This window comes from Schistocerca cancellata, chromosome 1 (genome assembly GCF_023864275.1).
Source record: "Schistocerca cancellata isolate TAMUIC-IGC-003103 chromosome 1, iqSchCanc2.1, whole genome shotgun sequence".
Classification (NCBI taxonomy): domain Eukaryota; kingdom Metazoa; phylum Arthropoda; class Insecta; order Orthoptera; family Acrididae; genus Schistocerca; species Schistocerca cancellata.
The window spans coordinates 741494809-741515216 of record NC_064626.1 but is presented as its reverse complement, the minus strand read 5'-3'; the positions used below and the strand labels follow the sequence as shown (position 1 = coordinate 741515216).

The 20408-nt window shown below is 38.3% G+C and overlaps 1 protein-coding gene across 2 annotated transcripts in view; it reads right to left on the bottom strand.

Moving 5' to 3' along the window:
- The window catches only part of LOC126185629 (dosage compensation regulator), a 220825-nt gene that overhangs the window by 142626 nt on the left and 57791 nt on the right, over positions 1-20408 (bottom strand). For both annotated transcript variants that reach the window (XM_049928144.1, XM_049928143.1), the window contains one exon: positions 11572-11711. In XM_049928144.1, the coding sequence (XP_049784101.1) occupies positions 11572-11711 (140 nt within the window). The remainder of the gene's footprint in view (positions 1-11571; positions 11712-20408) is intronic.

Here is a 20408-nt window from a genome sequence, read left to right as displayed (position 1 = left end):
GTGGGGGGCTGGATAAAAACAAACCACTGGCAGAGTATAATAATAAACTACAAGGGCTATTCAGAAAGTAAGATCCAATTTCTTATAAAACATAAATCACCACAGATTTTTTCAAAAAAAGTTTTTATTTAATGCCTTACATCTCCATTTCTCTACGTAGTTCCAATTTCTATGATTGCTTAAACATTTGTCATAGCATTCTACAAGCTTTTGTATCTGTAAGTCATAGATGTCTCTCTCTTGTGAGGATAACCAGTCTGTAACTGCTTCTTTCATTCGTCATCTGTTGCAAAGCACTTGCTGCTGAGAACCTTCTTTAAGCAGGAGAACAAGTGAAAATCACTCAACACCAAGTCTGGATTCTACAATCAGTGAACAATCTGTTCCCATCCAAAACATCTGATAAGATTTTGAGTATTAATGTTAGGCTGGGATCTGGCATGCAGCAAACAAATTCCAGACATCAGCAGGCCATGTTGCTTATTCCGTATTGCACAAGTAAGTTTAATCAATGCAGTGCAGTAAGCGAAATGGTATTGTTATCCATTGCAGCATAAACTCTACTAACTAGACTCCATGTCTATCACAAAACTTCATTGTGATAACTTTGTGTGTTGTGATTGATTGTTTACTTGACCTTGACGACATTGTGTGACTATTCCACTGATGACACTTAAGACTCTGCAGTCATGTGGGAAACCGACTGTCCCCTATGATTATATTCTCTGAAAATTTATCACCTTCCTTATGATTTGGGTCTAAATAATCAAGAGCACAAGTTGTTCTTTCCATTTTGCGTTTTTTAATAAGTAGCCTGGGTACACGAAGTGCACACAATTGTGGAAATGCAATTTTTCGAGACAATTTTGTGTAATGTTGTTCTACCCACATTAAGATATTCCAGTGCTGAAGCTGAAATTGCAAATTGTCTGTTTTCACATCTTTGACCAAATATTCTGAGATCACTGATTGCTGTTCATCATGCACATTTTCCTGTCTGTCCTTGGAAACTCTCACTCACTTAAGCGCTTTGCTCTGTCATCGCAATGGTGCCATACACCTAACTAACCTGTCAATTTCTGCTGTTGCAACATTCTCCACAGCCAAAACCCAGATTACTGAGCGAATTTCACAGTCAATGAGTTGATCAACAGTTTTAAATATACTGAACTGACATTGTGAACAGCACACTGCAACAATACCAATGCAAATGGCATTGACGAGCAAGGCATGCCGGGAGTCTGTGCGCATGCACATTTCAGTGTGTGTGCAACGTTCAGTTAAGTTTCATATCTTACTATCCAAATAACCCTCACATATTACAGAGACAGAAATTGCTGAAGTACCCCCTAAGACTATATTATGCTACTGAATTCACTGAAATCAAATACATGCCAACACTAAGCAATGTTTGGTTACCAGTTACTTGTATATTTCACACATACATTAAACTAGCATGGGAAAGGCAGTGCTTAGGGTGGCAACGCCATGGATATTATAGACGTTAGGACAAAGAGACATGGCATCAACCGTGACGTCAGTAGAGGGAATAGTGTTATAGTGTGCTTCACTTCAATGACTACTTTACAGCCCCTGCTGTACAGATTCTTCCAAACTCACTCTCTCTCTCTCTCTCTCTCTCTCTCTCTCTCTCTCTCTCTCTCTCTCTATCACACACACACACACACACACACACACACACACACAACCTTCTGACTCCAAAACCTCTCGGTACAATTGTCGTAAAATCGGTGGGAGGACTGTTCGGTAATGGGTCTCAGAAGCTTACTGAATAGGATATTTCGGTAAAGAACCAAAAATGACATCACTACCGAGACTAACCTACTACACTGATCCGTATGAACAATACAGAATAGGGGCCCTCCCCTCCCCCTCCTCCTCCCCCCAGTACAGCCTGCTTGCCAACAATACACTTAGCAGCCCACTATCCTATCCCCATCACATCCTTGCACACTCCTTGTGTGTTAATGTTTTTCTAAATCCGAAGGAAGATTGTGTCCCATAGCCCCCACTTCAGCAATCTAGCAATCTATTGGGTGTTTGTATTTGCACCTTGGTTCAGAGCCCATGTTGAACTGTATGTCCCTGTAAATGGATGGTTGAGTCAGATAAAGGACAATGGCATACCACCTTAAAAGAAGATACTTAATAGCCCATTAATAATATACGAAATTTGCAATGCTATAAAATTCATAAACACTAAGTTACTGTACCACAATAGAGACACTATGTGCAAATGTCTGAAACGAGAGCTCTAAGCTCTCGTAAGCTGGTGACATCTATGAGCGACTGCTGTAAATGATAGTAAATGATAAACTACCAATTTTGAGTCTAGGTACACATCTTAAAATTAACGTTATTACATAAAGACTATTATGCATGAAAGTATGTTTATTAACTGAGAAATGATTTAGTACTTAAATTGCGGCGGAAACAAATAAATATTGTTGTAAAAACACCTAAATGTATTAGAGAGAGAGAGAGAGAGAGAGAGAGAGAGAGAGAGAGAGAGAGAGAGAGAGAGAGGGGTGGGGGGGGGGGGGGTGGCAGGGGCAGGGCAGGTACTGTGTGTGTGTGTGTGTGTGTGTGTGTGTGTGTGGAGATGGCTCTTGGAGGAATCATCTTACCTACAGTTGTGTAAAATGCTACTTTCGTACCACTAGGAGTGATGCAGAATTATGTCATCCTTGCATATAACCGTGACCAAGTATACTACAATTACTTAACATCCAACTTCCACAATGCTGATATGGACACCACAGATTGTGCTGGTAAAGTTACTGGTTAACCATACAAAGGAAGCATTGACTTTTGTGGAATCACATATACTGGACTCATAAATGTTGAAGCTGATGCAGCAGGTAGATTTTTGTAGTGCAAGATAAAAAGGTAACAGGTCTCCAGTATTATTATAATAAAAATAGTGTTGAAAGGTGAAGTGTTCACGGAATATTACTACGCAAAGTTAAGTACTTCTGAATTGTAAAGCCAAGCTCTCTCTAACATGTGTATCCTGGTTTCAGTAATTACACTGGTTAAATTCAAAATCTAAAAGTTAAAAATAGAATTATTCATTTTGATGTGAAATGAACAAATATAATTTTTGAAATGTTTACTTAGCTCTCATTTTGTAAAAAAAAAAATAGGGGTAGGGTGGGGGTGGGTGGGGGGGGGGGGTGGGAGAGAGAGAGAGAGAGAGAGAGAGAGAGAGAGAGAGAGAGGAATTAATTTTATGGTAGACAGAAATTTTGCAATGTTGGTAATTTCTTTATTGTTACATATAAAGGCTGTCAATACTGAGTCTGCCATATTTTGTTCCTAGAGAAGCCACAACGTTTACAAAAATATCCCTTGTTGTGCTTCAAGAACCTATCTGCTCAACTTTCTAGCTATTTTCTGCGTCTGCAGTTACATTTCCACTGCTAAGTAAGAACTAAAACACAAACATTGATTTACCTTCATGGGTGCAAAGGACATATTCATAATCTTAATTTTCTTAAACAAATTTACTTTGTTAACATTTCAGGTTAATTCAACTTTAACATGGCACATACATATGTTAACAGTGCGTATAACTTTTGCTATACGTGCACAGAAGTGACTTGCTTCTCAATTACGTGAATTTACTCCATCAATACAAACAGCACATTACTATTATTTTTACTGTAAAATAAATGAGGATAAATCCTGGGCACCTAATATTTGCTGTAATACATGTGCCACAAATCTCTGTTGTTAGTTAAACAAAACAGTAAACTCAGTGCCACTCACAGTACTCATGACATAGTGAGAATCTTCAAACCGTATCAGTGAATGTTGTTTTTGAGTGGGGGTGCCTCTTATTTAAAATGAGATATCAAGAAATAAGAAGTGGACCACAGCAAATCCTAGTTTGACATTAGCTACATGATCAGTACCACACGGAGCAGATCTCTCTTTCCATCCCTCTGTGACGTTATGTCCAAGAATATGATTAAGGTGTGCAGGATAAATGCAAATAACAGCCTGAGTCTACAGCAAAATCCAGACTATAGACCAGCATCGATCTTGCTCCGTAGACCAAAAAAAATTTCTCAAAAACAACTTAATGATTTAATTCATGATCTGGAATTACCAAAAAGCAAGGTCAAACTTCTTGGCTCCAGGTGTCAGCAGTGGAAAATCCTACGAAAAAATGTGAAATGCTTGTATATAGACATCGAGTGAGAGATGTAACACCCTTCTTTGAAGTGGAAAACAACCTTTTTGCATGCAATGATGAAAATGGTCTGATAGCATCTTTGAGACTGGAGGATAATCTGAAAGCCCGGAGACTTTTCACTGACTCCTCTAAGTGAAGCTTGAAAGCTGTTTTGTTTCACAATGGATAAACAGTGACACCTGTTCCTGTACCTCAAACTGTATGCAGGAAGAAGAGCTATGAAAATGTAAAACTGCTTCTTAAAAATTAAAGTATAAAATCTATCAACAGCAGAAATGTGGGAACCTAAAGGTCATTAATATCATACTCAAAATGTGGTTAGGACATACCAAATATTCCTGATTAATTTGTGAGTGGGACAGTAGTGACAGAAAATCACACCACAAACAAAAAACCTGCCTGAAAGGAAAATGATGGAGTCTGGGCAAAAGAATATACACTACACTCCCTTTCCCATGACAAAATCTTCTTGCCACCTTCACACATGCAATTAGGACTTCGAAGAATCTACTTAAAGTGATGAATCAAGGAGATGCTCTTAAGTACTAAAGAGAAAATTCCCAAATTTCAGTGATGCTAAAACCGAACAGGGAATCTTCGTTGGACCACAGATATGAGAGCTATTTAAAGATAGAATTTTTAATAGGGTCACTGAAGGACAAAATGAAGCAGCTCGGCAAGCCTTCAAAAATGTTGTTCACAATTTCTTGGAAAATCGAAGAACTGAAAATTACATTTCAGCTATTATGAACTTCTGAGGAGGTACCACGAGCTAGGTTGTAATAAGTCACTCAAGATCCACTTCTTGAACTCTCATCTTGACTTCTTTCCATGCAATTGTAGGCTGTAAAAAATGCGCATGAAGAGCACTTTGTCACAACATTTCACCGGTGGGAAGAGGATATCAAGACAAGTGGAACTCACCTACACTAACAGACATGTCGGAATGTGGTAAGAGATGTCTCAGAAGTAGATTACAAACAAAAACAAAACACAGAAACACTCAAGTGAATAACTAAATAGGTAAGAGACCAAGGCAAGATGTTGTAAACATGAATGTGTAAATATAAATGATTTTGAACCAAGAGCTAACACACAATTCCTGGTGTCATATTCTCGTTTTTCAACCTCAATTTGGTGTGTGTGTGTGTGTGTGTGTGTGTGTGTGTGTGTGTGTGTGTGTAAAAACTGACCAAACACACACACACACACACACACACACACACACACACACACACTATATCTAACATGCACTAAAACAACAGACAATTTGATTGAAACTATTTTTGTAAATGATAGAGCCAATTAACTTTTTTACAGACCACTGTTATTTATGTGAAAAGTGTTTCTGCTATGTGTTCTTACAACCAGTCAAGTAAGAGTGTGTTTGGTATTACACACAGATGGTAAAAGATATTGCCTTAGTTCTTTCACAGTCCAATAGAGGGAAACTTTGTTGTTCTTGCAATGTCCATAAAGCACTAGCTTACTTTGAATTCTTGATTGAGATACACAAGAAAACATACGAGCACAGCTTAAGCATTGCATTTTGAGATTGTGTTTCTCTGTAACCACCCCAAAGATCCAAAATTGACTCATTCCACCGTGTCCAAACATATGGGGAATCAAAGTCATTTGTATAAAAGTTGGTAACACGCTATAAACTGGTTAAAAATGTGGATGATTTTTTGAAGAATGTGGCTCAATCAGTAAATTAACTCCAAATGTTAAAAAAATGAACATAAGCAAAATTCGCTATGAAACTGCTGTCACTGTAAATTTGAGGCATTTGAAGGTCTCTTCCCTGTAAATATGGGGAAAACTTGGTTTCAAGCACCCCTCAGAGGTGTCAGCTATTATTGATGCTGCTGCTGACTGGATGTTCTATTTACTGTGATTGTATTTTTCTTTTATTCCCGTATGACGTTATGTATACATTTTAGTTTGTTGTCAAATACATTTTTTTCTACAGATTAATCTCACCACGATTTTACTTAACAGACTTTATTCTTCAATTAGCAAACTAATCTCAATCCTCTGCCTGGACTATATTCTACACTAAAGCAACAAAGAAACTGGTAAGGCATGCGTATTCAAACACAGAGATATGTAAACAGGCAGAATACGGTACTGTGGTCGGCAACGCTTATATAAGACAAGTGTCTGGTGGAGTTGTTAGATTGGTTACTGGTGCTGCAATGGTTGGTTATCAAGATTTAAGTTGGTTTAAATGTGGTGTTATAGTCGGCGCATGAGCGGTGGACACAGCATCTCCAAGGTAGCAATGAAATGAGGATTTTCCTATACGACCATTTCACCAGTCTAGCATGAATATCAGGAATCTGGTAAAACATCAAATCTCCGACATCACTGCAGGTGGAAAAAGATCCTGCAAGAATGGGGCCAAAGACGACTGAAGAGAATTGTTCTATGTGACAGAAGTGCAACCCTTCTGCAAATTGCTGCAGAGTTCAATCCTGGCCCATCAACAAGTTTCAACATGGGAACCATTCAACAAAACATTATCGATGTGGACTTTTGGAGCCAAAGGCCCACTTGTGTACCCTTGATGACTGCACGACACAAAACTTTATGCCTCACCTTGGCCCATCAACACTGACATTGGACTGTTGATGACTGGAAACATATTGCCTGGTTGGACAAGTCTTGTTTCAAATTGTATCGAGTGGGTGGACGTGTATGTCTTATGGAGACAACCTCATGATTCACTGGACCCTGCGTGTCAGCAGGGGACTGTTCAAGCTGGTGGAAGCTCTGTAATGGTGCATGGAGTGTGCAGCTGGAGTGATATGGAACCCCTGATATGTCTAGATATGGCTCTGACAGGTGACACATACATAAGCATCCTGCCTGATCACCTGCATCCATTCATTCGATTGTGCATTCCTACAGACTTGGGCAATTCCAGCAGGACAATGTGACACACACACACACACACACACACACACACACACACACACACACACACACACAGAGAGAGAGAGAGAGAGAGAGAGAGAGAGAGAGAGAGAGAGAGAATTGCTATAGAGGAACTCCAGGAACACACTTCTGAGTTTAAGCACTTCTGCTGGCCACCAGACTCCCGACATGAACATTACTGAGCATATCTGGGATGCCTTACAACGTGCTGTTCAGAAGGGATCTCCACCCCTTCACACTCTTATGGATTTATGGACAGCCTAGCAGGATTCATGCTGTCAATTCGCTACAGCACTACTTCAGACATTAGTTGAGTTCATGCCACGTCATGTTGTGACACTTCTGTGTTCCCGCAGTGGCCCTACATGATATTAGGCAGGTGTACCAATTTCTCTGGCTCTTCAGTGTAAAATCTGTCTATTTCACAGTTCTACATGCTAATGCTGGTAATAAGAAATTCAAAATCAGTTGAATCCATTTTATCAAACATATCCAAAACAAGCTCCCTGTTAATATCTGTACTATGTGCAGTTGAATAATGCAACAGATCTGAATAGTACAGGTCAACTGTAACAAATATGCTAGAGTATGCACAAAGGTGAAGCTAATTACATTGGAGATAATCTTGTCAGTTACATGTACTCAAGTCATTTGGTGCTCCAAGCTTACATTTCTGTGAATTATTTTAGTTGCTGTTTGCTACAATAACTATCAGAAAACTGCTTAAGTTAAATGATGGTTTTATTCTATTGCACTAATAACCAGCAACCACAACATACACTGTACCTTCTGTACAGTGCAGGTTATTTACACATTTACTTATTGTGTTTTCTTTGGCACATTTTCTATTTAATGGTGCATAATGCGTACACTTACAACATAGATGAGTATCTAGCAGTAGGCAGTGTTATCAATGGTAGTGTCTTCTCCTATGATATTCCTCCCCACCCTTCTTGTCGTTGGATTGAGGATTGCAGTGCATATAGTGCCACATTTCTCTCTCCCGCATTGTTTATCAAGGCAAATTTTGGGAGTGTAGGAGCTTGAATGCAATATTTTAGCACAAGTCAATGGAAAATCCATGATCGAATAACAATATTATGATAAGGAAAGTAGCTAATCACCATATATTGGAGATGCTGAGTCGCAGATAGGCACAACAAAAAGACTGACACAATATAAGCTTTCGGCCAACAAGGCCTTTGTCAAAAATAGATGACACACACACACTCACACACGACTACAGCCTCAGACAGCTGAAGCCACACTCAGTGAAAGAAAGAGAGAGAGATAGAGATAGAGAGAGAGAGATAGAGAGAGAGAGAGAGAGAGAGAGAGAATTGGGGGGGGGGGGGCATTGTTGAATGGGCAAAGGCCTTGTTGGCTGAAAGCTTATATTGAGAGTGTCTCTCTGTTGTGTCTCTCTGTGACTTGGCATCTCCGCTATATGGTGATATGCAATTTTCCTTTTCACAATATTGTTATACTCTAACATATGATACATACTGTAGCATGACATTTCAACCTGTGATTACTGGTGTTTCTATCTGATGCCCCACGGTCTAGTCAACATCATTACTAATTTGGAATGAATAAAACAACAGAAAAGAAGCGGTAGCATCACAACCTCTATTGGAATTAGACCTAGTAAAGCACTGCACAGTTCAAACAGATGTTCAGGTTGATGATAGCTTTACATTGCCATGTTAATATTATCTTGTACAAAGAACTACCTAATTTTTTGGCAACATACAAAAAGAAAAGTTTTTATATCAACGTCAAACTCCTTGACAACATTTTTGCTGGCTCACAGATCTGTCACTGATCAAAATCCTCACTATCACAATCAATTATCAATGGAATTGCCTAGGAAAAATACTCACTTAAAAATCGGAAGAGAAACTGAAATAAACTGATATAGACAACAGAAGAGTTTTTGATGGAGTCATGTGAACATATTTAGGAGAGAACTGCCTCACAAAGATGATCATTTAATAACAAGAAAATTAACTACCAAACAGCAAAGAAAATACATCATTTAAGCACAAGAACTGCAAGAATTGCAGCAGTGTATATTTGCATAATGAAGTATTGCACCACTTCACCAAGCAAAAATACTGATAGTGAAGATAAACTGGAGCAAATATTTTACTGATTACTTGTACACAAATATTTTGCAGCTGCAATCCATGTGGAATAATTGCAATATAAAACCATTATTGAGCAACAGCATGCAGCATTTTTATTACTGATATCTCAGTATATATCCAGCTCTGTGGTGATGAATTTCACATAAGGCATGAAGCAGTGGAAAGATTACGGGTAGTTATGAACACATACAGACTGTACCAATGATATCCTTCACAACTTTGTCACAGATTTAATGGCCAACTAAATTGCATTTCAACGCAATCAATTTTTTTTTCTAATAATGAGAATGGAAAGAACACAATTGTAAGTATGCAATGGTTGGAAGCTACATATCGTATATCAAGCAATCGAGCACATTAATGTAGGCTTCTTGTTGGATGGGTGCACATTTAGTACTCTGGAGACTACACATCACAAAGACAACAACATATGAAAGTATCAAGCACAATTTATGATCCAACAGCAACTATTCCATGCAGAAAAGAACATGAAAAGGTCAAAAGCTATAGCCAGTTTAAAACACGGACTGTACAGGAAAAACCAGAGTTGTCAAAATATTCTACAATGAACAATTCTCCCAAGTAGATAATCAAAGAACTAGGATTCATGTTTGTGTATTATTTAATGTGATTGCTTGTTCAACTTACTACTGAGCAGAGTCAAGAAACTTTCCAGACTGCTTTCTACCAACAATAAAAAAAACTCAATTTCTGTAGGCACTACTAGTAAAATACATGTACTTCAGTCTTATCAAGGCCATGGTAGTGTACATTGTGTGTGTGTGTGTGTGTGTGTGTGTGTGTGTGTGTGTGTGTGTGTGTGTGTGTGTGTACCACTATTGCTAGAAAAAAGCAAGTGGTCAAAAGGTAGTGTGAATGCTGTTTTCTGTTAAGTTTTTCTCTCTGCTCTTCCACTACAAGTGAAACCTTTTGCAAAGAAAAGTGAAAAATAATACAGATAATATGAGCACTGAATTGTGATATGTGGCTAGAGTCACATCAGCCCCCTAATATGCATAAAGGTGATTTCAAGTAATTATGTGACCTTTGTGTATGATGCAAGTACTGATGATACAATATTCTCAACTGCTGTCAAATCAGTTCCAGTGGTTTTGAAATATACACACATTGTTTAAGGACTACTTCATGCTTTCGTTAATTGTGATCGTATGGTAGGCAGTATAATAAACTGTATGAGACAATAGTGATCACATATACTGCTGAAATGTAATTATTTGGTTGTCAAAGTTTTATTATGTTCAATGAACTACACTTCAATAAATTGACTACTATTAAGTAACAGTAAAGCTGACCTAAATTCAATACTTTTTTGAACAATGCAGAGTTTTACTACGCATGATCCTATTGGAGATAATATGCCTTTGCCTCCCTCTCTCCTTTAAATCTTTTGAACTGACTGCTCACCCACCTACAAGTAGAGAAGTCCAAACCATTGTGCAACCTGGCTTTTTTGTATTAACAAATTATTGTCATATCAAACAAGCAAAAACAGACCAAAAAAATCATAGCACCTACATGAGATTAAACCACAAACCTTTAGAGTTGCATTTATTACTCACTAAGCTACTGACCCAATGTAAACATTGTAAAGTCATTAGCAAAGGTCCTTAATCAGCTTCTACTTAAGTTTGTTAGTAGGAGATTTCTTTCCTCTTTTTAGTGCAATAGTTAGAGCCAAATTTCTCAATTTTTCCCCTTTCAGGCACACCAAAGTATGATTCAAATTTTCTCGACACCCCTACATGTGATTTTTTCCCTAGACGCAAAAAGCAAATACATGAATTATGCACATTTTTTATTGTGGAATGAGTATGATAAACAAATTTTTGAAATTTATTATGTAAGACTCTTGAATAGGAACTTATGAACATAGACCAGGAAATAAAATAAACTTACTCTTGCAGGAACATAAAATAACTCTCATGACGCTGAGAAATTGTGTATGATTAGTATGATTAACATCATGTGTCAATTGAAAAATTTTCATTTACATTGCATGCTAACAAACAGAATTAACACATCTATGAGACTGTTTCCATCCCTCCAGCGACTCTGCTGAAGGGCTGGAAATGCAATGAGTATGTCATACAAATTGCAACATGACCCAGCAGTTCTACACTTGCTGGATTATGTTTAAATAAATTCGTTATCATGGTGTTGCACTGCAGTTAGTCATTAAGGAGTCCTGAACCTGCTGAACACTATGTAGGGAAACACTTGAAATAATGTATGTATTACCTTGTATGATCTGGTCCTACAGGAGTATATTTATAGTCTGCTTGAAGTCGATTCATCTGCAAAAACTGATGAAGTTTTGATTTTGCATTTTCCAGAGTCCAGTTCCCATGTATGCTTGCATTGACATCCAATTCCTCGGCCTGTGACATACAAATATGGTTTTCAGCACTATTCAATGCAATAAGTTTTCCTACAAATATACCTAACCATTAAAATAAAAATATTATTTACATAATTTAAAAACTGACGACTTAAAAGCTGGCAAATAAAACATTTCCCCAAGCCATTAAAGTGTAAAATTCTAACATTAAACATTATTTCAGTATTTTTTCATTGCTTAAGTGTGCTGGGCACATAAATACCAGTATCTTATCTGCATGAAAGTTATAACATCTCATTTTCACGTTTTAAAAGAGCTCTTCAGTGTTTTCTCACTGTCAGTAATGGAAAAAGAATGCATAAAGATTCAGTAATGTTCAAAGTATGTATAAATGTTTAATTATTTTGTTACTTTTGTATTTCATTAGAGATGAAAACAAGAACAGAGCGGCGCACGAGATAACATCATCTGACTAGCAACAGAGCCACCTAAAGTAGGGAAAAGTGTACTGTAATTACGGTAGCCTCCAAGTTTCAGAGAATAATCCATCCTGCTATGAAAAGAAAAATAATAATAATAATAATAATAATAAAGCTGCCCTCAAACATCACTGTTTATGCTTATGAAATTATGGCTGCCATTGTAGAGAGAGAAAAAAAAGGTGTTGTTCCTTTGTTTAGTAACACGAAGAGTTGGCTTTTATCTGCCATCCAGAACTGGCACATGTTCAGAAAGCAGCTGCATTTTAGGACAAATTATACCAAATAACAGCATCTTTCCAAGCCCAAGTTAAGTGGATAACACAAGAGAAATTTCATTTGAACAAGAGTCATGTTGCTTGAAAAGAGAGTAGCCAGATCAAAGTTGAAATGTAACTGATATAATTTTTGTTTTGTAGGGCAAAAGTAGTGCTCTGAATAGTATACTGTTATTATTCAGTTGAATAATATACTTGTATTATTCATTTGAATAGAATACTTTTATTATTCATTTTTCAGAAATAATCTAGTTGAAGACTGTAGCTAAAATGAAAAGGAACTTAATTTCAACTTTTGCAGCCAAATTTATAGTTTTGTTTGGGGAGGGGTGGGGTGGGGGATGGGGGAACACTGTGTTGCCATGGTAGTTTGAATTCCCAAGAAACATAAAATTAGCTGGCAAATATCAATAGTGTGGCTCTATTCGAATTATTAATGATTTGAATAATTTTAAATTGAGAGCCTATGTCATAAAATGAACAACGAGAAGAGTAAAAGAAAGATCCACAAATTAATATTGAGAAGAAAGGAAGAGTAAATAAAGTAAACCTGAGTTTGAATATCCATAAAATGTTGCCATTAAACGATCTGTTTGTAACTGCAGGCACTGTGATTTTTAAAGTTCACAACCAAACTGATATTAATCACCAACGTTAAAATATTCTTACATCCAGGTAGTGACTGCGATTCATAATTACAGTGCTGGAACTTTTGTCTACAGTTAGGATGATTGGGTCAGGATCTATTTTCTGGCTGTGTATGACTGTCCTTTCTTGTACTGAAAGGTTGGCATTCTTATGAAGTGACTAACAGAACTGAAATGATCGTGCACTGCCAGTAATTTGGAGCCTCGCGCGTCGAAAGCAAGTGCGCTGGCATGAGACGGCCAGGGCGTGCATCCTGATGCCATCTCTTGGCGAAACCTGGAATTAGTGCGAGCTGAGGCCAGCGAGAATGAGCAAACAGGCATTGCCACGCTATCTGTCAGCCAACACACTACCGTATTTACTAGAATCTAAGCCGCACATTTTTTCCTCGAATCTAAGCCGCACATTTTTCTGGTTTTTGTAATCCAAGGAACCGCCTGCGGTTTAGAATCGAGTGAAAAGTAAGCGAAAGTTCTGAAAAATGTTGGTAGGTGCCGCCACAACTAACTTCTGCTGTCAAATATATGTAGCGCTACACAGGCACGCTTTGCACGCACAAAGATAAATACTGGCGCCAAAACCTCTGCGTCAGTAAATAAATTAAAAAAATAAAGGTGGAAGACGAGCTTTTTTTCTCTGCCCCGAGTATCGACCACTGCTTTTTCATACATTATCCAAAGAAGTAAATACAAATTCCGTATTGTCCATCTTCGAATGTAGCAGCATTTCAATGTACTACGAAAATCCGACTGGCAAGACTGTTTGGGATGATTGTCAATATGGCCAACTCTACGTTCTGAATTTTTTCCTACCTGTGAGAAGAGATGGTTGCTAATAGGAAATTTTATGAATTGTGAATCACATGCAGTATTCTCTTCACCATAAGAATAATACGAATATAAACACTTTGCCATGTATTCTTTCGTGTTTGCTGCTATCTCACTTAAATCCTGTCTGCCTAATAAACTACGAAACTATAGAGTGAGACAACAGCAAACGTGGAAGAATATACATATCATGTCATGTTTATATTCGTATTATTCTTATGTCTAATAGTGATACAGTCAGAAATGAAGCACGGCAATTGACAAGATTTTTAAATCTGAGATGACTCTAATTTCTGTGCAGAATGTAATTTACTAAAGAGGCGTTTGCAAAGATTTTCAAACGGAGAAAAATTTTCCCTGAACTCTCGTTCAGAACATCTTCCATTATACACAGTCTATTACTTGGTTCTTGTTGATCATTATCAAAGAAAGCAGCAGTGTAAGTAACAACAAATAGCAGTCTATTGCCATTGTTTCGCTCATGAGACAATTCCTCTCTTTTTTTTTTTTTTTTTATTGTAAGTGGTGGTAGCGCGCACAAAAGCAAGCCATGCCGCGAGCGGCGACAGGCCATAAACACTCATTATCAGAATGCGACAAACAATGCATGACACAGTACAGTAATGCATTTTCAGCTTAGAGTGACATAAACACCTATAAAAAAGACAACAGCACTCATCAGATCAAAGAAAAATAAGCAATCAATTCAAACCAGACGAAGCACGTGAAAAAGGAAGGGTACCCGTATAAATACGGACGGAGCACCTGACGCTTAGCAATGGCTACCTGGTAAAGCTTAAATGCTAAGCTTACGACTCGAAGCAAATTACTGTAGCTGCATCGTCATTCATTCGACCTAAATTGTGTCTCATATTACAATGGAGCAACTCTGTTTCGATTTGGAGGTGCGGCCTAAAACTTTTCTCTCCCCTTGAATTTCGAGTCTCAAATTTCAGGTGCGGCTTAGATTCGGGAAAATATTTTTTCCTTGATTTCGAGTCTCATTTTTCAGGTGCGGCTTAGATCTGAGTGCGGCTTAGATTCGAGCAAATACAGTAAGCTCTCAGACTTAAATGTATTCTTTTTGTTGTTAATTGTAAGTTATTACTGTATAATTTAATGTTGTTAAGCACTAGTTGGTGAATCATTACGACTGGTATTAACTCCAGGGTAATAGATACAATTTGCTTAAACACTAAATGATTTTGATAAATTTGTGGAAGGGTAAACCCTAGTCGCCGCTTTATAGTTAACTTAATTTTTTCTGAGTAACTTTTCAAGCAACTTTTCTTACATAATTCTATATTAACTGTTCCAAGAGTAATATCCAAAATCATTACATAAAATTGAAAGATAGAATTTTGCTAAGCCAAGCTGTATAAATTTCCATGGCAGTAATTATCAAGTCAACAAGCAGAAATTGAAAGAGTATTTGCTTTGTTGATTCGTCTTTACTGATCAGTAATAGAAATATTCAAAATTAAGTTTAAATTTAACTCAAGCCGTTTCACTTTGAAACGAGCACAAAATTGATTTATTCTTTTGCTCCTTCAGAGGTGGCGACCGTAGTTTTATATATTTTCAGGAGGCTTTGACGGTAAGTCTGCTGCTCTCGTCATGCTGGAAGGATTACCCACTGCTGCTAGCAGTGATGATTGGATACTTAAGCTCACTACGAAGTTAAGTGGGTCAAATAGGCAGTGTTTCCATGCGAACTGTAGGGCACTGTAGGCCATGGATCGAACACATTCAATCATCACAACTCTTTGGGTCATAGTCTGGTTAGAAGTGTGCTTTAATCCTTAGGTAAATACTGGCAAGTAATGGTCGAAAAGTACATGCAAGTGAATTTAATAGCTTAGCAAGGTCCAAGCGGCACATAGTTACTGTTGCGCAATGGCGAGGATAGTAGCAGAGTAAAAGTGAACTGAGAGTGTGGCAGCTCTGCTGTATTCAAATATTAACAACTTGAATTCACTACTATCTCTTACCATTAGGACCATGTTAATTACTGTTAATACACGTAGCAGTAAGCACAAAAGCTTGATAGCTACAAGTCCGTATTTGTGATATACATACAGAATTAGGAAGCGGGTCATTCTGTCAGTGGAAGGGGCAAACCAACCGAGTCGGTTGAAAATATACCTGTTTTACTAACAGAGCAATCCGGCAGTTCACTCGCATGACCCAGGGAAGGATGAAAACAAGATAGAGGTAAGGAATTAGTGGAATGTGATAAGGAATTTGTCATGTGGGATGGAAGAGAATCACAGTTGACTGGCGGTGTATGAACTATGACAGGCAGGGGTTAATATTGGGATTAAGTTGGCTTTGGTTGGAGGTATTGGTGGCAAAGAAGTTTTCACTGCAAGGACCAGGAGAAGGATATGTCTTTGACAAATTCAATATGCATAAATTTGGGTGTAGGACTGAAAGTGAGGCCTTTGAATATGACAAACTTCTGGGGCCCTAGGATTTTGGTAAGAAGATTAACAACAGTTAAGGCAGCATTAAAAGAACAGAATGTGGAGCTGGTTTTAGCCATTGAAAGGGATCCTTTTCTGAACTGGTGCAGAAAGCTGGAGCAGACGTCCATTGTGGCAGGTATGGCACCGGGGAAAAGGGAAATTACGTAGGAAATGTGCAAATGAAAGAATTAGGTGGTTGTGAGGGGAGCTGGATAACAGAAAAACACATGTAAAAATACGAACAGACATGCAGAAATATGTACAAATACATAAAAATGCACAAATATGTAAGAACACGCACAAATATGCCAAAGATTCCAAGCACTTCCTCCACTGAATCTCCACCCCTTTACTCCCTGGACACCAACACTGTTCATGCTCACAATGTTGAACAATACCTCTGCCAATGTCCTTCAGACTCCAAAGCCACTACATCATTCCTCACGTACACCATACTGTACTGCCATGGGCACCCTACAGCAATCCCTCCTATACCAACCTATTTATGGGCCATCTAGAGAAAATCTTCCTACCCTCCCAAAACCCCAAACCCCCAATCTTGTTCAGGTCTACTGATATCTTCGTGATCTGGATTCAAGGAAAAGACATCTTATCTGCATTCCTTCACAACCACAACACCTGCTCTCCCATCCGATTCACCTAGTTCTCCTCAACCCAGTGTGCCCCCCCTTCCAGGATGTTGACCATCTCCACTCTGATTGCTCCATTCAAAGCTTTGTCCACATTAAACTCACCAACCATCAACAGTAACTGGATTGTGGCAGCTTCCATTCCTTCCATACCAAAAAAGTCCCTCCCATACAGTCTGTCCACCTGCGGACAATAAATCTGCAGTGACAAAAACTCCCTCACCCAATATGCTGAAGGTTTCACCAAGGCCTTCACAGACAAGCACTAGACCCCAGATCTAGTCCACAAACATAGTCCCCACACGCCACCAAGAACCAGCCACAAAGGAGCGCCCCCTACGACACAATGTAACACACCACACTGAAACAACTGGACCACATACTTCATCAGGGCTTTGATTTACATGGGGGATATTTGACCAAAGAAACTTACCACCTCTCCTCCAGTGATCTTCCATTGCCCAAGCAACCTCCACAACATCCTAGTCCATTGCTACACCACTCCCAATCCCAACTCATTGCCACAAGGATCATATCCCTATGGAAGATCGACGTGCAAGACCTGCACAATCTATCCACCCAGCACTTCCTATTCCAGTACAATCTTCCTAGTTTATTATTTAAATTTCATAGATTCATAAAAAGAACTACAAATAAATTTTAACATTTCGAACCCCATCACCGGCCGTGCCCCATGTAAAGCCGTATCATATATCAGGTCTGCTGCTATCGTTACACAGCTCTTTGTACTGAAGAGACTAGCAATAAGCCATCCACCAAGATGAATGGCCATTGCTGAACTGTGGCCAAATGCAAAGTGGACCAACTTGTGGTTCAACATGCAGCTAACCGCAACATGCTTGATTTCCATGGCTGCTTCTCAACCCAGGCCATCTGCATCCTCCCCTCCACTACCAGCTTTTCTGAACTGTGCAGACAGGACTGATCCTATGACACATCCCTGTACCTGAAATTATCCCAGCTTCAACCTAGAGTAACCTACAATCTCCATCATTTCCATCCAATAGTTTCCACCCCCTCTGTCCTATCACCTCCTCCCAATTCATGTCCCCCTCACCCTCATTGTACATTGCTCCCTTCCAACACATCCATCGATCTTTTCCCTTCTGTGCTCCTCACCTTTACCACTCCCTTCCCCTCCCAGTGTTGCATCTGGTTTAGCCTTGCCCCCCCCCCCCCCAACCCCCCTCCCCCAGTAACCTGCCACCTGTCCTAGATATGCACGGAGTAACTGTCTTTTCATTGTGCCTACCTGTCATCTTTATACTGAGTAGCAATCTGTCCCTTTCATAATATTGTTAATCAGTACATTGTGACCTCTATGTGACAAAAATTACCTACTGTGGAATTTTTAAATGAATGGAAACTGATTTTTATCTTACGCACTGAATTGGGGATAAGTTTAGTTATGTGCACTGTCATTACATACTGTTCAAAATTAAAGTTCAAAACGAATTTTATTCTTTTAATTATTAGCTCATTAACAGAATAGAGCAGGAATAGTTACAAGTATCTTGTTTCGTGTATTTTTATGAAAGTCAATTTTTTTCTAATAATAATTTAAGACATATTTAATACACTGTTGAATAATCTGGTGCACTGTGTAGGCCAAAACTTTATTATTATTCATGGAAAATTTTGTTTTTATAGTTCTAATATTGGATGAGATAATGATATGTAAGTATGCAAAAACATTGATTAATATGGAAGAATGTAAAAACACTGGAATGGGAAACAAACCAGACTCTCATATCATTTTCTTCTAAATAAAAACACGTCAAAATATTCCAGTTCCATAATCTTGTTGATTTTAAGTGTCCTTTTCATCTTCTTCGGGTTTCTTTATTTTGCTATTCTGGCCTCCTTTGTCGTGCTTTCAGCAGCTTTTTCAGCTTCAGCAACATGTTGCCTGTCTACTCATAGAAGCCCATTTTTCATGCTGTCCCCAGTTTTGATGCCTAGTCTGTTCATGGTTTCTAGTCTGCTTATTAATCTATCATTAAAAAATATTACAATATCCATCACACCAATCTGAAAAGCTGACATGTCAACAAAAACAATTTTTGGCAAATGCTCTCAAATGCAACTATTGAAACTTTCATTTGGATTCTGTATTTTGCCATGTAAACATTTTTACAGATGTTTGGAATGTGAAACATCTCTATACATTGGCATTAGTTCTATCATGACAGTTTCTGGCACAGTCGAGTGCATGTATCTGTTTTTGTCTACTTGATTCACAGCTATTTTACTTGCACCATGAAGTATTTCCTTTTGGGCAGACACCATGCTGTGGCTGCTCTTCAGTGGATATTCTGTTAAACAGAGCTTCTCAAATAACTTTTCTCTTCTCACTGACATTTTCACTGTTTTTCCTGACAGCCAGACCATAATAATCTGTGAGGTTTTCTATTTCTGATTTGGTGAGTGTCTTGTTCACCAGTTGCTTTCACACCAGAGAATTTTATTCCAGTCATACCCTTGTATAGTTTTCCAAGTCTTCCCCCATTCTATATGGCACATTTAAAAAAAAAAAGTTTCACCATATGGTTTAGCAGACACTATTAAAGTCTTTAGAGTCACCAGTCAAGGCACAGAATGCATCACACACCAAGTTAAAAAGAGACTGCCCATTGCTATCAATATCACCACTGAAATCTTCAAAGTTTTGTCACATTTGTGTTCATTTACCTTCTTGGGACAACTGTGGCAGCGGTTTATCAGCCACTCATAGACCAGCACCTCCATGCAGATACGTATAGCCTCTTCTGCAAAGAAACCCCCAATGCAGCAGCAGTACCATCAGAACAACATACCTACAGCCCATTTTTTTCTGCACAAACGCTTCAGCGACTTCCCTTAGGGAATTATGCATACGTTTAATAATACACCTCCAACTTGATAGGTGGCAGTGGAAGATACATCATAGCACAGAATATCTGCACTGTGTCTGCTTTAAAAAAGCATTTAAACATGAAAACGATGAAGGAACATACACGCAGAATTCATTTTTAGAATCGGAAAAGACCACAGAATGTTACTGAATAAAAACAGACTCCCATTTCTTTAGTCTTATAATGCCCAAGTCACCTTACATGCATATTTTCTTATTTGTGGCTTAAGTAACAAATTTATTCAATATGCCGTTTTGTGTGTATTATGGAAGTGACTTCAAAAAGCTGTACAGAAGCACAGTTCAGTTACTACAGACAACAATGCAATTAACAAGAATGATGGCTTCCTGTTTGAATTTTACTTCCGAAATCTTATTACGTAATCAGTCAAGTAACATTGGCACCTCAACATAATGTTTTTTCTTCAAGTACTGGGAATTTTTGGTAAGTTACCCTTTACATAACCTGGTCC